Genomic DNA, 19,702 nt, shown 5'->3' with positions numbered 1-19,702 from the left:
TTTTCAAGTTGTGCCCGTTTCTCTTGAGCTTCACGTTCTGCTCTTTTCTCTTCAGTTTCAAGTTGTGCTCGTTTCACTTCAGCTTCACGTTCTGCTCTATTCTCTTCACGAGCAGCTCTTCTTTCTTCTCTTTCGTCAGCTTCTCGCTGAGCCATTTGGTCCATTATCTTGTGATACTCTTCCATCACAAACTGAGACTTCTCATTACCACTCAGCCCCATTCATTCAGCCATGCTCCGTAAATCTTCGATCATCTCATTTTTGACAGTATCTGCCATTTTGACAGCTTGTTGTTGATATATTGTTCTTTGAAAATTATTGAAGGACTGTAAAGAATGGTTCAGCACTTCCAGCAACTAATCAAGTAATAGTAACAGTGAGCAGCAATAAATTTCAACGCTTACAACTATTAATCGAGTTTAAAGTGCCCCTGACAGGTTGGATCCAATTATAGTAACTTTTTAAAGCATTTCCTAGCGCAGAATTACACTTAGCGAACTTTTTAATCTTAACCTCGTAGCTCGACTGGTTAGGGCGTAATTTATATCAAACGACTGTTCCGCAGCGCCACCACAGGCGAAACTCCATATTTCACTGCTCTGGGACGACTTTGGTGGTATTACGTCATCCTAAGTGGACGTCGTTAGCAACGGATGAAACAAACGCTTCCTAGATGTAATTGGTGGATCACAGTTTGGTCGGAGTTGGTACAAGCGGTTGCTTTTTTCGAAGATTTATTGTTTTTTGCAGTTTAATAAAACTGTACTGGATACGTTCCTACAAAACCTAAAATATACTTTAAGTGAAAAATGAAGAAATCGTACGAATCATCATTCATATTTAATTCAACATCACTACTCAAAAATAAATAAAAGTTCTCTCTTTCTCTCATAACGTGCCTTCAGTTGGCCATTGAAATCCTGTGTAACGGCCATCTGGACTTGAAAATTGTTTCGGATTCGCCAAACAATGCATGACGGCATCACAATCCGATTGTTGCTTCCGAGAGCATCACCATGTAGTATACACTCCAACACATGCCTGTAGGCATTTTTACTTTAGTGGTATTAACAAAATCATCTTCAGTGAAGTGAACATATACGACTAGTTTTGTATGGCCCATCCCACTTTCGAACACTTGAAGAAAACTTTGACTATTTTCATCTCAGCACCTTGTTTTGTGGGAAAGTGGGAAAAGAAAGCACACGGTCTTTGTTACTGACAATGTCACATAAATAGCAATTTGTAGGCATTGCCTCAACCATAAATTAAAGGTGCTGTTTGTGAGATACTGTTGTTACACTACAAATGTCTATAGCCAGATTAGGACAAATAAAAAAGTATGAAAATTGTAGCCCTATGAAACTGCAATTTCAATTGAATTGAGATGCTGTTTGATAAAAGTAAACTCAACCTATTTGATCGAAACCTGATAGTAATAATAAGTTCACTTTTTCATTTCGGTAATTCTTAATTTGCACATGCTTTAGACCAACAGAGCCCCACACATTCACGTTTTGCAGTAGCCGTACCATACTTTACCAAGTCATCACAGAGAAAGAATGCATCCTTCCCGCTTACTGTGACGTCACAGCGGTGTTGCCGTTTTTATTTTCGCAATTAAATAAGTGCCAGATTCGCCGATGTCAACGAAAGTTTGCAAGCGTGTAACTTAGTTGCCTGTTGATATTTTTTACGATTTGCTGGTCAGGGAAGTTTGTTAGTGTCATCTTTTTGGTATCTTAGGTAAATTTAGCGAATTTATTTTCCTGTCAGAGGCACTTTAACGTAATTCACTCACAGCTTCTCATACGATTCTAATTTCAATCAGAAATTATATTAGCATCAACTTTACTTTACTCGTATTCAATAACTTCAACTCTTAATCAACAATAATCTTTGCGTCTATTGCCAACTACCACTACTACAATAATGATCTCTCAATAATTCATCATAATGCAATTCTCAAATTACACCACTATTTATAGCAGGTTGTTTGATCTAGTAACTTCGAGAAGGTTACGTAATATTACATTATAAGAACTCATTGTTCTGTCAAATTTTACTACTGGCAAACATCTTTATGATGTCACAACACCCAACAACTGGCAAGTCAAGCAAAGAACATTCTCGACTTGCACGTACAAAGCAATCAAAGATCCATTGGTAAACATCCTTACGTCATGACAAACGACATTTGGCAATTGCGAAAAACAAAAGAATATTCCAGGTTTTCATGTTTACAGAATGCTCTAGAAGTACGTTACTTAATAAAGATTTTGCAATCAAAACAGCACGCTCGGTCAAGATACAAAGCAGCCCACCGCGAGGCATTGCACAATAGGGTGGCTCGTTTTTGAACTCTTTTTTAAATTCTCTCTGGTTAGTGGGAAAATGGTGCCAATGAGTAAGAAAAAACTCATGACAAAATTTGAGAATCGTAACAAATTGTCTTCAGCCTCCTCATGGGGCTCAAAAATCAAAAAATTGGGTCAAAAACGCAATTTTTTCCAAAAATATTTTTAGTTTGGTTAGATACAATATAGTTTAGATATATCTAATTAACCTAAGAAAAAAAATTGGAGTCATTTAAACTATTCCTTCAGCTTCCTCACAGATTCTGAAAATTTCCATTTTGCTGAAAATTTTGCATTTTCATGGGTGATTAGTAGGGCCATTTTATATGACCTTAAAAAATCAATAATATGACTTTATTTTTTGGAAAATATGACTTTATATGACTTTATGTGAAAATCGTTTATTTTTACATGCAAACAACGTCACTCACGGAACTAAAGAGTAAAACATACGCAACATAACAGTAATACACATTCATTTTTATTTTAAACTACTGTTGTAGTACAGTTTCATGTAGAGTGGAATGTTAGAGTCTTTGAAGTTACGATTTGGACTTAAAAATGACTTTAGTAAGTTTTACAATCGCTTTGACTTTCGCTGCATTTGATTCTTTCACTTTTGGCATGCTGAACCAGATATTCTCTCTATGTCTAAGTCTCTGTATATATTTAACTGTTATATTCTTCAGTTTGCTACTAGTTGTACTTTATTTGTATAGAAGTAGACCAAGGTTGAGCTTTTTAGCTTGCCTACCCACTGACTGAACTTCACATGACCTCCCACTTCAATGCACAGAAGTAGAACAGATTGTGTTGCAACACAATGCTATGTGTGACCTCATAATGCTATGTGTGACCTCATAAAATATAGGTCTGTGACTGTAAGTGTTATGTAGGCTAATCCTACAGTTTGCCTTCGTTCAATCAGAAATTGCCTTACTTTCTTAATGCTTAATTGCTTCACCGCTTAAATTTGTACTTTTTATTTAAAGTATACAACGGTATGACTTTATAACTCAAAAATATAACTATATAACTTAAAAAGCTGATTTATGACCTAACCAGGAAAATATGACTTTATATGACTTCATAACTTTCTTAATATACCTCATAGGAATGCGGTTTTTGCGTTAAAATTGATTTCACGACTTACTGATGCATAGAAAAAAATATGACTTTAATGACTTTAAATGGCCCTAGTGATTAGCCTACATAATACATAATTGCGTTAGACATTTTGCCAACTATAAAACGTCATTGCATTTCTCTTTATAGACATGCCCTGAGCTGTTGCGTCTTCATGAAATTGGGTTTATTTGGTAGGAAAAAGTGGCGTCTTTTATTTGAATTTACGTCACTGACAAAGTTTGTAGTTATGTAACCACAAACAAAAATGCAAAATTTTCAGCAAAATGGAAATTTCAGAATCTGTGAGGAAGCTGAAGGAATAGTTCAAATGACTTCAATTTTTTTTTTTGAGGTTAATTAGTGGTCACAGCGGTAAACCATAATTCTTCGTGGGAAAATTGTAACATAAAGTTCCCGGATCCGTTTGTCTGTACGTAATGACCGAAAAATAAACACGCCTTCGAAACTAATAAACACACCTTCTATTCAAAGTGTATTCCAGTAAAATTAGCCCGAGGCTATCGAAATGGGGTTGCAACTCCTTGCACCTCTAAAACTGTCACTACGATACAGATTACTTGGATAAAAGACGGAGAGTTTGTCCAGCTAGCAAGCACCAAATAAACCAGTTAAATGTGCGACCGACTTCCAACACACGACTTCAAGAATGAATCAGAAAAATTTGTGATAACTCAAAGGCACGCCAGCAGTTCGTGACGCAGCATTTCATATCCAAACAGGCCTCAAACTGAAACAGGTTTAAACCAGTCTGACACGAGTCTTACTGACGATGGTGCAATTTTGGCTCATGTTTTAGGAATTTCCATGACGTAATATTCAGTAGACCCGAACGGTTTCTACATGACGTTTGACCAGGCGAACAACCGTCTGTAACATAGCGGCCCCTAGTTATGACAGTCTGACATGGCATAACTAAAAAAGAATTGACGACAATTGTGAGCCAATGAATAAAAACACATGAAACACAAATTGTTTGAATCACTCACGCTTAAGTTAATACGCAAATACAAAGGGCATGCAAAGAATGAACAGCAATAAGAATAAACACGACGATACATGAAATTGGTACCATAGGTAGTAGGTACACGCAAAAAATGACGCTATATACTATGGTTGCGATAATAACCGACTGTTCTGGGCTCAGACAAGTGTCGGCCACCGCAGACAAAACCAGGCTCAAACCCTAACACTTAGGTGTTCTTTACGGGGGCGAGGCACGAAATATCCCTCAACACATAGTCTACTTTCACTTTCCCCGTACTCTCATCATAGTTGCAGACGGCAACTTTAGCTCTACGAACCACAGGCTTCCCTTTCCTAATTTGTGGAACTACCTCATGCACCCTCCCAAGTTGATACTTCCCACGTTTACCAACGTCCTGGAGAGAACCTACCACTACAAGTTGACCAGGCTCCAAATTCTCGGCCATTTTTAGCCATTTTTTCCGGCCCTGAAGACCTGGCAAGTAAAAATCGATCCATTTACTCCAAAACTGCTGAGAAAGTGACAAATTGAACCGATAATCCCTTCTTAATTGGTCACGATCATGTGGTTGCCCAACAGCACAGTATGGGTCTAAGTATGGGGTCAAAAGTGAGGCAGGGGTGATGACAGTAAAATCCCTAGGGTCGTCACTCAAAGGTACCAAAGGGCGTTCGTTCACGATCCGAACGGCACTACTGGTGTACGTAAGCAGTTCAATAAAACTGGGCTTACGAATTGAAGAGTCCAAAATGTGAAAAAATGCGATTTTAAATTGTTTAACCATTGCCTCCCAGGCGCCACCTTGCGCCGGAGCATACGGAGGTATAAATTCCCAGTTTATCTCTCTCTGTCTCAGGGCATTGTGAAATTCAGCTGATTCTATCAACTCGGGTAACTTCTTAGATGCTGCCTGAAAGGTGCTTCCATTGTCGGAATAGATAGCATTAACCTGCCCACGTAAATCTGTAAACCTTGTAAAGGCAAGTAAAAAATCACTCAGCGACAATGACGTAACCAGCTCAACATGAATAGCGCGAGATGCCATACATGTGAATAAGAGTCCCCAAGCTTTTTTGTGACTCCTACCTTCAACAAAGGTCAATGGTCCAAGATAGTCCAAGCCGCAATCAAAAAAGGGTTTCCTATGGGCAGTTGTGCGAGACAAAGGTAAATCAGACATGAGCTGCCTTATAGGCCGAGCTTTCTCAATCGCGCATACACCACAATCATTAAGATACCTCTTCACGGAAGCATTACCATTAGCGATCCAAAACTTCTGTCGCGTAGACAACAAAGTGTGCTGTACTCCACAGTGCGCATTTCCATTATGATGCGACAGTACAACAAGCCTAGTGAAGGGGTGCTTCGAAGGCAAAACAATCGGATGCTTTGCTTCAAGAGAGATCTCGGGAGAATTACTTAAGCGCCCTTCAATGCGGATTACACCAGCGTCATCTACACAAGGTCTGTACTTTTTAAGTGAACGTAATTCTTTCAACCGTTCCTTCTCACGTTGCGAAGCGCCAACACTACCTCGCTTTATCACTTCCTCAAGGGCATCCGGCGATCGTTTGGTCATTAAATGTACCACATCGCAATACACGCTCTTCTGAACAAACTTCACAGCCAACTCTGAAGCACTGTTAAGATAAGATGCATCCAGTTTTGGCTTCACAAAGCTACGCTTTCTCATTTTACAGCACAGAAATTCAACAAAAGCAACCAAATAAGCGATTCTCTTTTTCATAACATACAAAGAAGGTGCGGCCTCGATCAATCTGTGAAGACCACCCTGTCCAACGTCAAGCGACTCCTCTTCGTCACGAAGATATAGGCTATGGACAGGTACTGGAGTGGCATTTTCTACAGATGGAATTTCCTCACACTGGTAGAGAAGACTAGAACCATTTAACCACAACTCTCGAAATTCTTTCTTTGTAATAAGATTTGGCCTTGTGCCAACATCAGCTGGGTTCATATTGGTAGGGCAAAAACGCCAATCCTGGGCTCCAGACAACAATAAAATATGCTCAACTCGACGCGTAATAAACTTATTCAAACGTAAATCAGGGTTTTTAACCCACTGCAACACAGTACGAGAATCACACCAAAAATGCTTAAGGCAGTCGGGCATCTTCAATGCCTCGTAGGCCTGCTTCACGAGTCTTGCTGTATTCAAAGCGGCAACAAGCTCTTTCCTAGCTATCGGCCAAGAAAACTGATTTTTTACAACAATGGTAGATTTACCCAGAACGAAAGACACACTCGGAACTCCGTTAACCAGTCTACGTAAGTAAACAACAGAAGAGAAAGCTTGATTCGAAGCATCACTAAACCCATGCAATTGATATGAAACAATATCATCCGGACTGCACACACCAGAGTTTGCAAAATACCATCTCGGTAACGAAAAATCCTTAAGCAGGTCCAAAGAGCGAAGCCACGACTCCCATTCTTTAACAAAGCTATCAGGGACCTCGGTGTCCCAATCAAACTTGTCTATCGCTAATTGCTGAAGTATAAGGCGTGCTTTTAGAAAAAATGGCGCTCCAAAGCCTAGCGGATCAAAATTTTGTCCAAGCTGACTGAGCATACTTCGGCGCGTGTGTTTAGCTAAGGGCTTTAAGGAACATGCGATACGCATCTCGTCAGACTCGGTTTGCCACACACAACCCAATGTCTTCGCTGATGGCAAAGTCATATTTTCAGTCTGAAAGTCAATGTCACGAATCAAAGGTGAAAGCATCTCATTATCCAAATTTGACAAGACAATCATATCCTCCTTGTTAGCACTCCACTTACCAAGTTTAAACCCACGGCTATCAAACAAAGCAATTGATTCATGAGTGATTTGCTGAGCTTCCTCTAAGCTATCAGCCGAAAATATAAAATCATCCATGTACATATTATTTGCAATATTGCAGAGAGTCAATTCACCAGCACTGCTGGGATTCTGCTCGATCATTTTCTTTATAGCCAAGCAAGCGATATACGGGCTACTCTTTATTCCCCAAGGGTGTACACAAAAACGAAATGGTACCATCCTACCATTTTCAAGGTCATCATCTTCAAACCACAATATACGAAACAAATCCCTTTGCGACTCAGGTAACTTTATTTGAAAGAAGCATTTAGTCACATCAGCCATGAGACCAAATCTACCAAGCCGAAATCTAGCCAAGACATCTACCAGAGGGTTTAACAAGTCAGGACCCGAAAACATTCCATCATTAACACAAGTTCCTCGAAATTCAGACTTGCCATCGTAAACAATGCGCTTTTTTAATTGTGACGTAACAAAGTATGGTAAATACCATTCAAATCCCTTGACATTTCCTGCTTCACCAGTACGCTCAATATAGCCATTTGATTTAAGATCTTTCATGGTGTCAGTAAGGAAATCACGAAGTTCAGGTTGTTTTAAAGCTTTCTTTCTTAAAGCAGCAGCTCTATCTGACGCCAACACAAAATTGTTAGGTAGATCAATATCTTCCTTCAACGGAACAGGTATCTCAAATCGACCATCTTTCAACTCAATATTCGGTTCAACAAGTTCTCTAGCCAACTTATCATTGCGAGACAATTCACAGGTTTCATTTTGCAACGTCAAATCCTGAATGACTTTATTCAGGTCTGCTATTTCCATATCACGAGACTCAATTTTACGCTGAAAGCCAGAGATGACATCCGACTCTGAAGACGTCTGCACTCTGCACACTTTAGCAACGCTTTCATCTAAGGGTGACTTACCACCACAAGCCAACCAACCGAGAGGAGTGAGCAAAGCATGTGGTTCACTACGATTTTCACCAACACGCTCTTTTTTTGCACACATCAAATAAGCGTTGTCGTTGCCAATCAGTACATCTACAGTACTACAATCATTCAAATGAAACATATTCACGTCATGAAAATGACGGAAACCATTTAAATTTTGTTTATGCGGTAAAGTTTTAACATCATCAGCCCAAGCTGGGTTAACCACCGAGGTTATATCACAAAACAGTTCATCTGTCTCTAACGACTGGATGTTGAGTTTGACAAGGTCAGCACAAGTAGCTTTCTGACCAGCCAGGGTATCCATTTTAAACGACGCTTTATCGTACGGTTTAAGATCAAGTTCACACACCAAATCACTCGAAACAAACGTCAACTGCGAACCAGGATCATGCTGACAATACACCAACTTCGATTTGCCAGTCATTGGATTCAAAACACGAGCAGCAGTAACGCGGTTAAAAGCTGCTTTAACATTTCCAATCTTAACATTACGCGCAGGAACTCTGGCACGAGCATCATCTTTCCCAACCGAATCCAGAGAATCACGTGACGTCACATAAAAATCATGCAGAAGAAAATAGTGCTTCCTATCGTTGTTAGGCCCACACTTACGACAGTTATTTGCATGAACGCAATCCCTAACCATATGCTGGCGCAAACAATTCAAGCATTTGCCAGCTTTCACAATGACATCTCTCCGATCTTTAGGTGTCAAGCGCAAAAATTCTTTACAATTAGACAAAAAATGATATTCAACTTGACCACGTGACGAACAACAAATGCATGCCGGTAGGTTTTTACGTCTGGCTTCACCACCGCGCGGTGCGCCAACAACAGTCGAGTACTGCGAACTCCCTGACATCACATCATCATGGGGTTTTACGGACGTCTGCCTAACCGGACATGAAGGCAATTTTCCTTTGCCAAACTTTTTAAATTGCTGCGACTCACCAGAATCGCCCATTAGCATAATGCTAAAATCAGTCGACTTACGCGTTTCCTCCTGTACTACAAATTCAAACAAACTCTGAAAAGTAGGCTCATCAGTGCCACCATACTGATCACCTAAAAAGTCAAGATAACGCTGCTTAGCGTCAAACGGGAGTCGCTTAGCCAAATCCAAAACAAAACGTCCTTCTAATTTATCACGCTGACCATAAGCTTGCGCGTAAAGCAAACACTGCGACAATTCATCTTTAAACTCTTTCAGATCACTGGAAGAGGTCGAAGTCAATTTGCTACCATAGCGATACTTTCTAATTTCCGGTTCTGCAAAAAGACCTCCACGAACCCCAAAACGCTGGGACAAGCGATCTAACGACATTTCTATCCTGTCTTCCTCTGACAAGCCAGGGGTGTCAGAAACCAAATTAGCAATCGTTTGCGCAGCTGTTCTAACACAAGCTGCTTGTAACAAAGTCAAACAAGTCCCCTTAAAGGGCGAAGCTGCCATTAAGGCCGTAACACGATTTTTAAAGAAGATAAATGGCATATTATTACCATCGTAACCAATCAAGGCCGCTTTATCGAAAAACGTCCTACTATTTTGGTATTCAAAAAAGCAATCCTGCTGTTGAGAACTCGATTTAGCGGGAGAAGACAAGCTATATCCCTTAAGGGGCTGAGTGGGCTCAGTCACGTGCACAGCCCGATCACGATCCTCACACACGTTAAAATCAGGAGACGCGATACGCCTCTCACAACCACCCAAATTACGTGTAGCTGGGCGATCAAAACCTAGCGGCGCAGAAAACTGTGAAGGGGGCAAAGCATTGCTACTAATGGCGGCCCCGTGACCTGTACGCTCTGGGGGAGGAGTTCGGTTGTAATTCGCAGGCCTTGGCTCTACAGCATTCGGAAGACCCTTAGCCGCGGCCCCGAGACCTCCTGAAACAGCTGGAAAACGTGTGGATTGCCCTGGTCCATTCACAGGTTGAACGGGCGTTTGGAAAAGGTTATGTAAATTAAACTGCGATTGATGTTCATTTCTGGAATGCCTAGAAGAGCCCTTCTTAGAGCTACGCCGAGAGCCCACCTCTGATCGATATTCAGCTAAAATTACCTCTTTACGTTGTTCAGCCCTCAACTGAGCGTCTTTGAGTGCGAACTCAGCAGCTCTCGCGGCTGCCTCAGCTCGAATGGCCTCAGCTCTCGCGGCAGCCTCAGTTCGTATGGCCTCAGCTCTCGCTTCGGCCTCAGCTCTCGCGGCAGCCTCAGTTCGTATGGCCTCAGCTCTCGCGGCAGCCTCAGCAGCTCTCGCTTCGGCCTCAGCTCTCGCGGCAGCCTCAGCTCGAATGGCCTCAGCTTGTATCTGGAGCTCCTCTCGTCTTAGCTGCAGGTTAATTTGTGCCACTATCCGAGACGAAGTCCTAGACATCCCAGTGCTTACATTTGAGGCGCTATCCTCAGGATGTATGTCAGCATCCAACATATCTGAGAACTCACTTTCTTTTTGTTCAAAGTTATTTTTTAACGAGTTAAATTCGGGATCTACCCTATCACGAAGTTCTGCCAAGATTGCAGAGTTAAAGATTTTACTCACAAGAGCATGGAAATGCCGTAATTCCTCTTCTAAAGTAGATAACTTAGATCTAAAAATTAACAGTTCCTGCTTATCACTCAAAGAACCTAGGGCTACAGAAAGTTTCCCAATTTGAGTCAAAATATCCCGTCTAAGATGCCGGGCCTCTCGAACTGACTTAGCCTCATCGTTATTGGGTCCCTCCCCAGAATGGCCTGCCCGACCGCAAAGAACATCATCAGGCTTAAACTCAGTCGAGTCTACGGCGGTCGAGTCCTTGTCGCCACCGAGTGTAGACATATTAAATGTTGGGGCTAAATTTAACAATTAAAAAAAATAAGTTACACAAACACACAAATTATTAGGCTACAGTAGTTATAAAAAACTTAACTGCAAAGACCGTAAAAATACAAAAAAGAAGTTAAATGCACGATACCGTAGCTGTACGAGTATGAAGTCCTAAAGTCCACAAAACTTGCTTGGATTCTTCCACTTGAATCTACAAGCACAGATGGATTGTCTTTTAATCTTCTTTTTTGCCAATGAATGTCAAAGTTATTTTTCTTCTGTACCAAACTGAGAAGAAATGTCTTTACTTTTCTTTGCTTCTGTAAGAGTGTAGACTACCAACCAACAAATCTTCTTTTATTATTTCTTGTACTTCTAAGGAGTTCTTCTGCACTAGCTGACAACAAACACGTCGTTTATTTTTATGCCTTCAAGTGCTTCTTGGCCTACCAGCTAACAAATTCGTTTTTTATTTTTCTTGCTTTAATTTCTTCTTGACCTACCAACTGACAAGAACTCGTCTTTTATTTTTTATGGTCACAGCGGTAAACCATAATTCTTCGTGGGAAAATTGTAACATAAAGTTCCCGGATCCGTTTGTCTGTACGTAATGACCGAAAAATAAACACACCTTCGAAACGTCTATTCAAAGTGTATTCCAGTAAAATTAGCCCGAGGCTATCGAAATGGGGTTGCAACTCCTTGCACCTCTAAAACTGTCACTACGATACAGATTACTTGGATAAAAGACGGAGAGTTTGTCCAGCTAGCAAGCACCAAATAAACCAGTTAAATGTGCGACCGACTTCCAACACACGACTTCAAGAATGAATCAGAAAAATTTGTGATAACTCAAAGGCACGCCAGCAGTTCGTGACGCAGCATTTCATGTCCAAACAGGCCTCAAACTGAAACAGGTTTAAACCAGTCTGACACGAGTCTTACTGACGATGGTGCAATTTTGGCTCATGTTTTAGGAATTTCCATGACGTAATATTCAGTAGACCCGAACGGTTTCTACATGACGTTTGACCAGGCGAACAACCGTCTGTAACAATTAGATATATCTAAGCAATATTGTATCTACCCAAACTGAAAATATTTTGGAACAAATTGCGTTATTGACCCCATTTTTCGATTTTTGAGCCCCATGAGGAGGTTGAAGACAATTTGTTACAAATTTCAAATTTTGTCATGAGTGTTTTCTCACTTATTGGCACCATTTCCCCACTACCCATAGAAAATTTAAAAAAAAGTTCAAAAATGAGCCACCCTATTGCACAATGACTGTGACATGCAACATGGCTGTAAAAGTTCATCTTGAATGTATGCTACCAGTATTTTTCAATTTTCACTCAAATGCAATAGCCCACGTCATTTCCATCATAGACTGGGCCTCCAAAGCCACATACGACATCACCATCCAAAGCCAAATTCGATTTGAATACAAGCCAATGCTCGGACACGAGCTGGAGACGACGAGTGCTTGATGTGTGAAATTTCGATATCGATCAATTTTATTATTGAATAAGTTAACATCTAATCCGTCCTGGTTGAAACTTTCTAAACGTTGCTGGTAAACAATCTGTTGTACCATATTTGCAAAGGTTATAACCCTAAAACTACTGGAAAATCTTGACTGAAAGAACGAAGGATGCCACTTTAACGTGACAAATCCCTGCAAAACCAGATGATACCTCCAATCAATCAGAACATGTTTAAATGACTACAGTCCGAATGTGACACTTCTAGCATTCACCCGGGGAGTTGATTCTACTTTGTTTGATAATTACAGAAGAAAAAAGGTTAAGGTTTAGGTGGGAATCGAACACAAGTTATCTAAACAACTACCACTGCTTTAACCCTCTACGGTTCTACACCAAGCTGTGGACGACGAAAAGCTGACTTGATTTACTTTATATCAGAATTGTTTTCTCTGGTTTCCCTGAAACTTTTGATTGGTTGAAACGCTGTTCCTGTAACTTCTGTTTGGTCCAAAGATTCATTTGTCTTCAGAAAAAATTTTTCTTTATAACTAGAACGACAACACTGGTCAATTGTCCGGTAGACGAGGATAACGTTGTTTTGCAGGTGTTTACCAAGAAGTTGATCTCGCTTGTAAGTTATAAAAAAAACTAATGTCAGAGCAGTTATCAATTGAGTTCAATTATTTGTAGCAGTCGTATTAGGTCGCATCAGAAAAAAGTGCAAAGTTTGCAGCATTTTTCAATTTGTTATATGAAATTTGCTTGAGTTTACTTATAATAGCCAAAGTTATCGGAATGGCTAAGGGTAGCAGAGGTAGGTACTACGACAGTTTATCGAACGACAGTTCATCGAACGACAGTTTATCGAACGACAGTTTATCGAAACGACAGTTTATCGAACGACAATTCATCGAACGACAGTTTATCGAAACGATAGTTTATCGAAACGACAGTTTATCGAACGACAGTTTATCGAACGACAATTTATCGAACGACACCGGGCCGTAGCCAGACCGCAGAGCAAGGGGGGCCAACTTTTTTTAAGGGGGGCCAAAAAAATTTAAATGGGCAAAATCATTATAAATGTAGCTGTTGCTCTTGAATGTTTGGATTTTGCCAGGGGGGGCGAATTTGTTTTTAGGGTGGGCGAGGCCTCCCTGGCTCCCTGCTGGCTAGGGGCCTGGAACAACAGTTAATCGAACACCTAACCCCTAACATAAAACCTATCCCTAACCCCTAACCCCTAACCCCCAACCCCCAACCCCTAACCCCCAACCCCCAACCCCTAACCCCCAACCCCCAACCTCTAACCCCTAACCACTAACCACTAACCCCTAACCCCTAACCGTAACCCTACCCCTAACCCTTAACCCCCAACCCTTAACTCCTAACCACTAACTCCTAACCACTAACCCCTAACCCTAACCTTAACCCTACCCCTTAACCCACAACCCCTAACCCTACCCTTAACCCCTACCCCTAACCCTTAAACTCCAACTCCCAACCACTAACCCCTAATTCTAACCTTAACTCTTAACCTCTAGCCCCTAGCCCCTTCGATGAATTGTCGTTCGATGAACTGTCGTTTCGATAAACTGTCGTTCGATGAACTGTCGTTTCGATGAACTGTCGTTTCGATAAACTGTCGTTCGATAAACTGTCTTTCGATAAACTGTCGTTCGATGAACTGTCGTTCGATAAATTGTCTTTCGATAAACTGTCGGGTCACGGCAGAGGTGATTTTCTTGTTACAATTGGAAGAGATGTTGTGTACCGCAGAAAGACAAAGACAAAACGCTGCATGTCAGCCTCTGCATTTCACACAGCAGTCTGCAACTGCTAGCGAGGCTGCTGCATTGTCTGGGAAAAAACAAGCACTTGCTAACTGTGTGAAAAAAACAAACTCGAAAGCGATGTTGCTACAGTACAACACATTTTTTGCTGTCTTGTTAATAAAATTAAAAATATACGAATATAGATCAAATTAAAAATATAAAAATATACGAATAAATTTGCAGAAAATTTGCAAAAACACAAAGTTTTCCTAGTCAATTAACCAGCATAGTTCATGAATTAAGTTACAGCAAAAGGTAAAAAAGCTTAGTTTGCGAAACTAGTTTGCGAAACACAACTCTCGCTATTCTATACTGAGTCATGAGCAACGCTTTTCAAGACTGCTCTCCATTCAGCGGCACATAGTGCATGGAATAATTGGCAATAACATGTTAACAATCGGAAACTTCGCTCTGCCAATCTCGGTAACCTGCAATTTGTCAAAATCGTTTACAAGAAACCAAGCTATCAAGGATAAACTATCAGAGGTTTTGTTAGTTAGAGGATAAAGATACTAACCACTAGTTTGTTATGTTATGTATAGGTTAACCTTGATTCTACAAATGATTTTAAAAATTTAATTTTGGTGTTTTTTGTTATGTTGCGAATTGTGAAGACTGTACTCACTTTACTGAAAGTGTTCTTTGCTGTAATGATTGTATTGTTTAATTTCAATGTCACGTTTGCCATCAGAAGTTATGATCAATGTTATGTCAGTTGTGTTATGTAAACTTGTTTTACTGTAACACCCGTTGAGTGTAAGATTAGAATGTGGTGATGCAATTTTATTTTATTAATTGAAAATAGATGTCACATTAATGAGGAAGCTTGTTTGTCTCTTCAATTTGAGGTATTGGTTTTATAATAAAGTAAAAGCAGTGGACACCAATTGACTAATGTGACATCTTGAAGATTGTTTGTTTGTCTCTTCAATTTGAGGTATTGGTTTTATAATAAAGTAAAAGCAATGGACACGATACTTACAATCTTGATACTTAAAATCATTGATACATTTTTGTTGTGTTGACGCAGGGTGAACGTAATAATAGGAACAGTATTTAACCTGGTAGCAGTAAGGTATAAAAACAAAACGTAAAAAATTGTTTATTGAAAATGTGTAATCCAACCAATAAAAAAATAGTCAGCAGTGCAAGATGTTTCTGATTTGCAACATTTGTCTACAAATGGATCGTTTGACAATAATTATTTTTCTTATATTATTTTTTTTATGTTTTTTCGTCTTACCCTATGGTCTTACTTTTCCAAATTTTATTTATCCAACATTTTACAAACTTGATTCAAACTAAAGAGTTTTTTTGAAGACAGAAAACTTGAAGTTTTTTTATTTTTGTTTTTTCATAGGTTTTTATGACTCTTGTAGTACCACCACCACCAACCACATACAGGAAGTGCCTACAATGCAATCAAGAAACAGACGCCAATTGTGATACGGGGACTGGTGGGACGGCGACACCATGCTCAAAAAATTCTTTGGCTGAAAACTATTGCTCTGTCAGTAAAACACTCACTTTGAAGACCGGTGAGAAGGAAATAACGAATAACTGTTTTGTTTTCAATACTTTATTAATGTTTTTGGCTCACAAAAATTAAACTTCCGGACGTTGCTAGAAGCATCATAAATCAGTTTTCAAAAGGAATGGAAGCTCTCGCTAGAGCTGCAACACCTTAATCCGAGCATTGGTCACAACATAGAGTAATGATTTACAGGCGTTGGTGATCAATCGTGGTCGGTCACTGTTTCAGTTGATACTCAATGGGACGTGAGATTATAAATTCTCAAACTCACTTATTCAACTTTTTCTAGCAAACTTATTCTGTAATAAATCTGCAAACGAAGGCTTACTGATTTATTGTTTTTAGGCAAAGTGATTCGTTCTATGGTCACTAGAGGATGTTCTTCGATCAGTCTTGACAAACAGAGCTGCCAAATATCAAGCTACAGGGAGAACGGACTTTCTGCCTATGACAAGTACATTTGCATTTCGACGTGTGCTGACGATGGGTGTAACACAGGCACACGTAAGAACATACACATACCGCGTTGATACAATCTGCATTATTGCATTAAGTGATTGTTTGCTCTTACTGAATACTTATTTGGCCTGACTTCAGAAAGACTGAAATTTTGATTCCATATACAACACAAAAAGGTATCATTTTGACATCCATGCAAAGTAAAGACCAAAAGTCGATTTGTTTGCTTTTACAATGAGCAACACAAAACCACATACATGCCAAACCTAATTACACAAGTGGCGTGTAATAGCGGCATGCTTTATTTGTACTTTATATAAATAAACCATTGTAAAGAATCCGTGAGTTCATTGTACGTGGGGGTATTCAAACACCTCCCACCGTTTAATGCAAACAATACAACTCATGCATTTTCACCGTTCACTCTAGCTTGGACACAAACTTTGGAGAGATTGATGACCCAGTTTAATCTTTAGTTTAATGAAATATCAAACGTCAACCAGTAAATTGAATATTAAAATAGTTCAATTTTTGAGACTGTTGACCGAAATTCTTGGCCTGACGAATGGTTAAGCACATGCAACAGACGAACGATCAATAACATCCAATTTTGAACTACAGTAGCTAATTTCCTCGAAATACTTATCACAAGTATCAAAATCACAATACTCCAAAAAGTTAGATTGCTATGTGTCACAATCAATGTGCGAGGTCTCGCGACGGGCTGCTTTGTATCTTGACAGAACGTGCTATTTTCATTATGGAATTTTTGAGCGATGTGTTATTATTGGTTACTGACATGAAGTAACCTTTGATTGCCAAATCTTTATTATGTAATGTATTTCCAGAACCTTCTACCCTACGTGGCAATCTAGAAGCTTCTGGAAACTTGCTTGTTTACGTTTAATGCTGCTTAACAAAACAATAGGTTTTTATGATGTAACATTACGTAACCTTCTCGAAGTTACTAGACCGAACAATCTTCTATAAATAGTGGTGTAAATTGATGAATTATTATTATGAGTTGATTATACGAGTTGATTATGAGAGTTGTGTTATGAGTTGTGGATTGGTAAAACGTGCAGAAATTATTGTTGATTGAGATTTGAAGTAATTGAATACAAGTAGATGAGAATTGGTGTTGATATAAATTGTGTTCGAAAATAGAGTTATTTGAGAAGCTGTTCGTTAAAGTCCTTCAAGCGTTTACATATATCATTTCAATAGTAGAACTATTCGACATTTAATTGACTGCTTTTCGGTTATAACCCATTAAACTACGTCATTTAACCTTTCTAAGTCACTTTCCTGGTAAGAGACAAAAAGAAATTGTGACATTCTGTGGGCTCGTCCGGGAAAAATACAACCGAAAGAACAATATATCAACAACAAGCTGTCAAAATGGCAGATACTGTCAAAAATGAGATGATCGAAGATTTACGGAGCATGGCTGAACGAATGGGGCTAAGTGGCAATGAGAGGTCTCAGTTTGTGATGGAAGAGTATCACAAGATAATGGACCAAAAATGCTCAGCAAGAAGCTGACGAAAGAGAAGAAAGAAGAGCTGCTCGTGATATAAGGAAAGCAAAGCTTGATACTGAAAAAAGTCGAGCACAACTAGAAGTTGAGGAGAAATGAGCACAACTAAAAGCTGAAGAGAAACGAGCACAACGAGAAGCTGAAGAAAAACGAGCACAACGCGAAGTAGAAGCTGAAGAGAAACGGGCGCAGCGGGAAGCTGAAGAAAGAAGAGCGCAGTATGAATTGGAAAAGTTATGGCTTGATTTAGAAAGACAAAACTGGACATTGGTGAGCGATCTAATTCTACTAACGATAATGTTCGAGATATTATTGTGGCGCAAGTTAGACGTCCAGATTTACCATCATTTGTTGGGGAAATAGAAGAGTTAGATAGTTATTTGTTAAGACTTGAACGATATGCTGCAATAGCCAAATTGGAGAAGACAGCGTGGGCTACTCAATTAAGCATGTTGTTGTCGGGGCAAGCCCTTGATGTATATTCAAGACTTTCACAAGAAGATGCGATGGACTACGACAGATTAAAGTTAGCTTTGTTAAAGCGATACAATTTTACCGAGCATGGATACCGTCAAAAATTCCGTGAGGCAAAGCCTGAACTTCATGAAAGCCCAATTCAATTTATTGAACGTTTAAGAAAACTTTTGTTAAAATAGTTTGAACTTTCGTGGGTCGAACAATCATTGGGCGGATTGGCAAACCTTATAGTTAAAGAACAATTCACAGATTCATGATCAAAAGATCTTTCAGTTTATTTAATGGAGAGAAGTCCAAAGACTCTAGAATACATAGCCAGTGTGGCGGAACAGTATTTAGTAGCCCATTGTTCCGGTGGGTCAATTGCCCTCTTGATCAGAATTGAAATTGTGATGAAATTTTGTTGACATTGAATTTGCGTTGTTTCTATGTTCTGCGTGACGTGGCTTGCCTGGCTGCAAAGAGATTTCACAACTGATTATCGCCTTTTGCTGCGTGCCGGGAGCCGTTGTTTCTGGACACAATTTTGCCTGTCTTTGTGCTGAGTTTCATTTCATTATCGAAAAAAGCAAGCTAGAGAAATGAATGTGTACCACGGATTTAAGTTGTCGTGTTAAAGCCATTGTAAGTTTATACAAAATCAAGTTTTTATCCCAACTCGCTCTCAATAAATCAAAAAACAACATGAAACAATTGCAAGTATGATTGAGGCAGACCGAGGAGGGATTGTAGGTAGGCAGTGAACACCTACTCTTGTAACCAAAAAATAAAAACTTGATTACCTTTCGACAACTGAAGTAAAGAAGTTATAAAGTATCTAAATAACGAAAATTGACAGAATTAAAAGAACAAGAACTAACTTAAAGACTAACAAATTTAAACTTCAATCAAGGAAGACTTCAGAAGGGGTGGTCAGCACTTCCCTGCAACGAAAGGACTTTAATAAACTTTGATTGTGCTGTAAACTGGAACTCTACTGTAGCCTAATTGTGTATAATAATTTGTTTAAAATACTGTATTGTTTGTCAAGAGGCTTGCGTCACCGTAACTCAGGGAGCGGTAAGTCCCTAATTAATGTTTGTTACGCTGTCTATTACGTTACGTGTGTCGCTATTACTGTGTGTAGGCTATAGTATACAGTAGTGTAATTTCTTAAAATTGATAAATGGAAGGTGACGGTGGCCATCCGGTGTCTCCTACGCTTCCCGTTGGCAGTGGGACAGGGGGCGCTGCGTCTGGGGGTGGTGTGGCGGAACACCCGGGCGTTGGGCAGATGTATCCTCAGGGAGT

The 19,702-nt window shown here is 39.7% G+C and overlaps 1 protein-coding gene across 1 annotated transcript in view; it reads left to right on the top strand.

Annotated features, from left to right (window-relative positions):
- The window catches only part of LOC145780702 (uncharacterized), a 51,619-nt gene that overhangs the window by 8,727 nt on the left and 23,190 nt on the right, over nt 1-19,702 (top strand). Inside the window, exons 2-3 of the mRNA XM_082592324.1 lie at nt 15,763-15,940; nt 16,282-16,440. Of these exons, the coding sequence (XP_082448450.1) occupies nt 15,763-15,940; nt 16,282-16,440 (337 nt within the window). The remainder of the gene's footprint in view (nt 1-15,762; nt 15,941-16,281; nt 16,441-19,702) is intronic.

The sequence above is a fragment of the Aplidium turbinatum genome, chromosome 1 (genome assembly GCF_918807975.1).
Source record: "Aplidium turbinatum chromosome 1, kaAplTurb1.1, whole genome shotgun sequence".
NCBI lineage: Eukaryota > Metazoa > Chordata > Ascidiacea > Aplousobranchia > Polyclinidae > Aplidium > Aplidium turbinatum.
The sequence above is the reverse complement of the archived record's forward strand: the minus strand, read 5'-3'. Positions and strand labels throughout refer to the sequence as shown.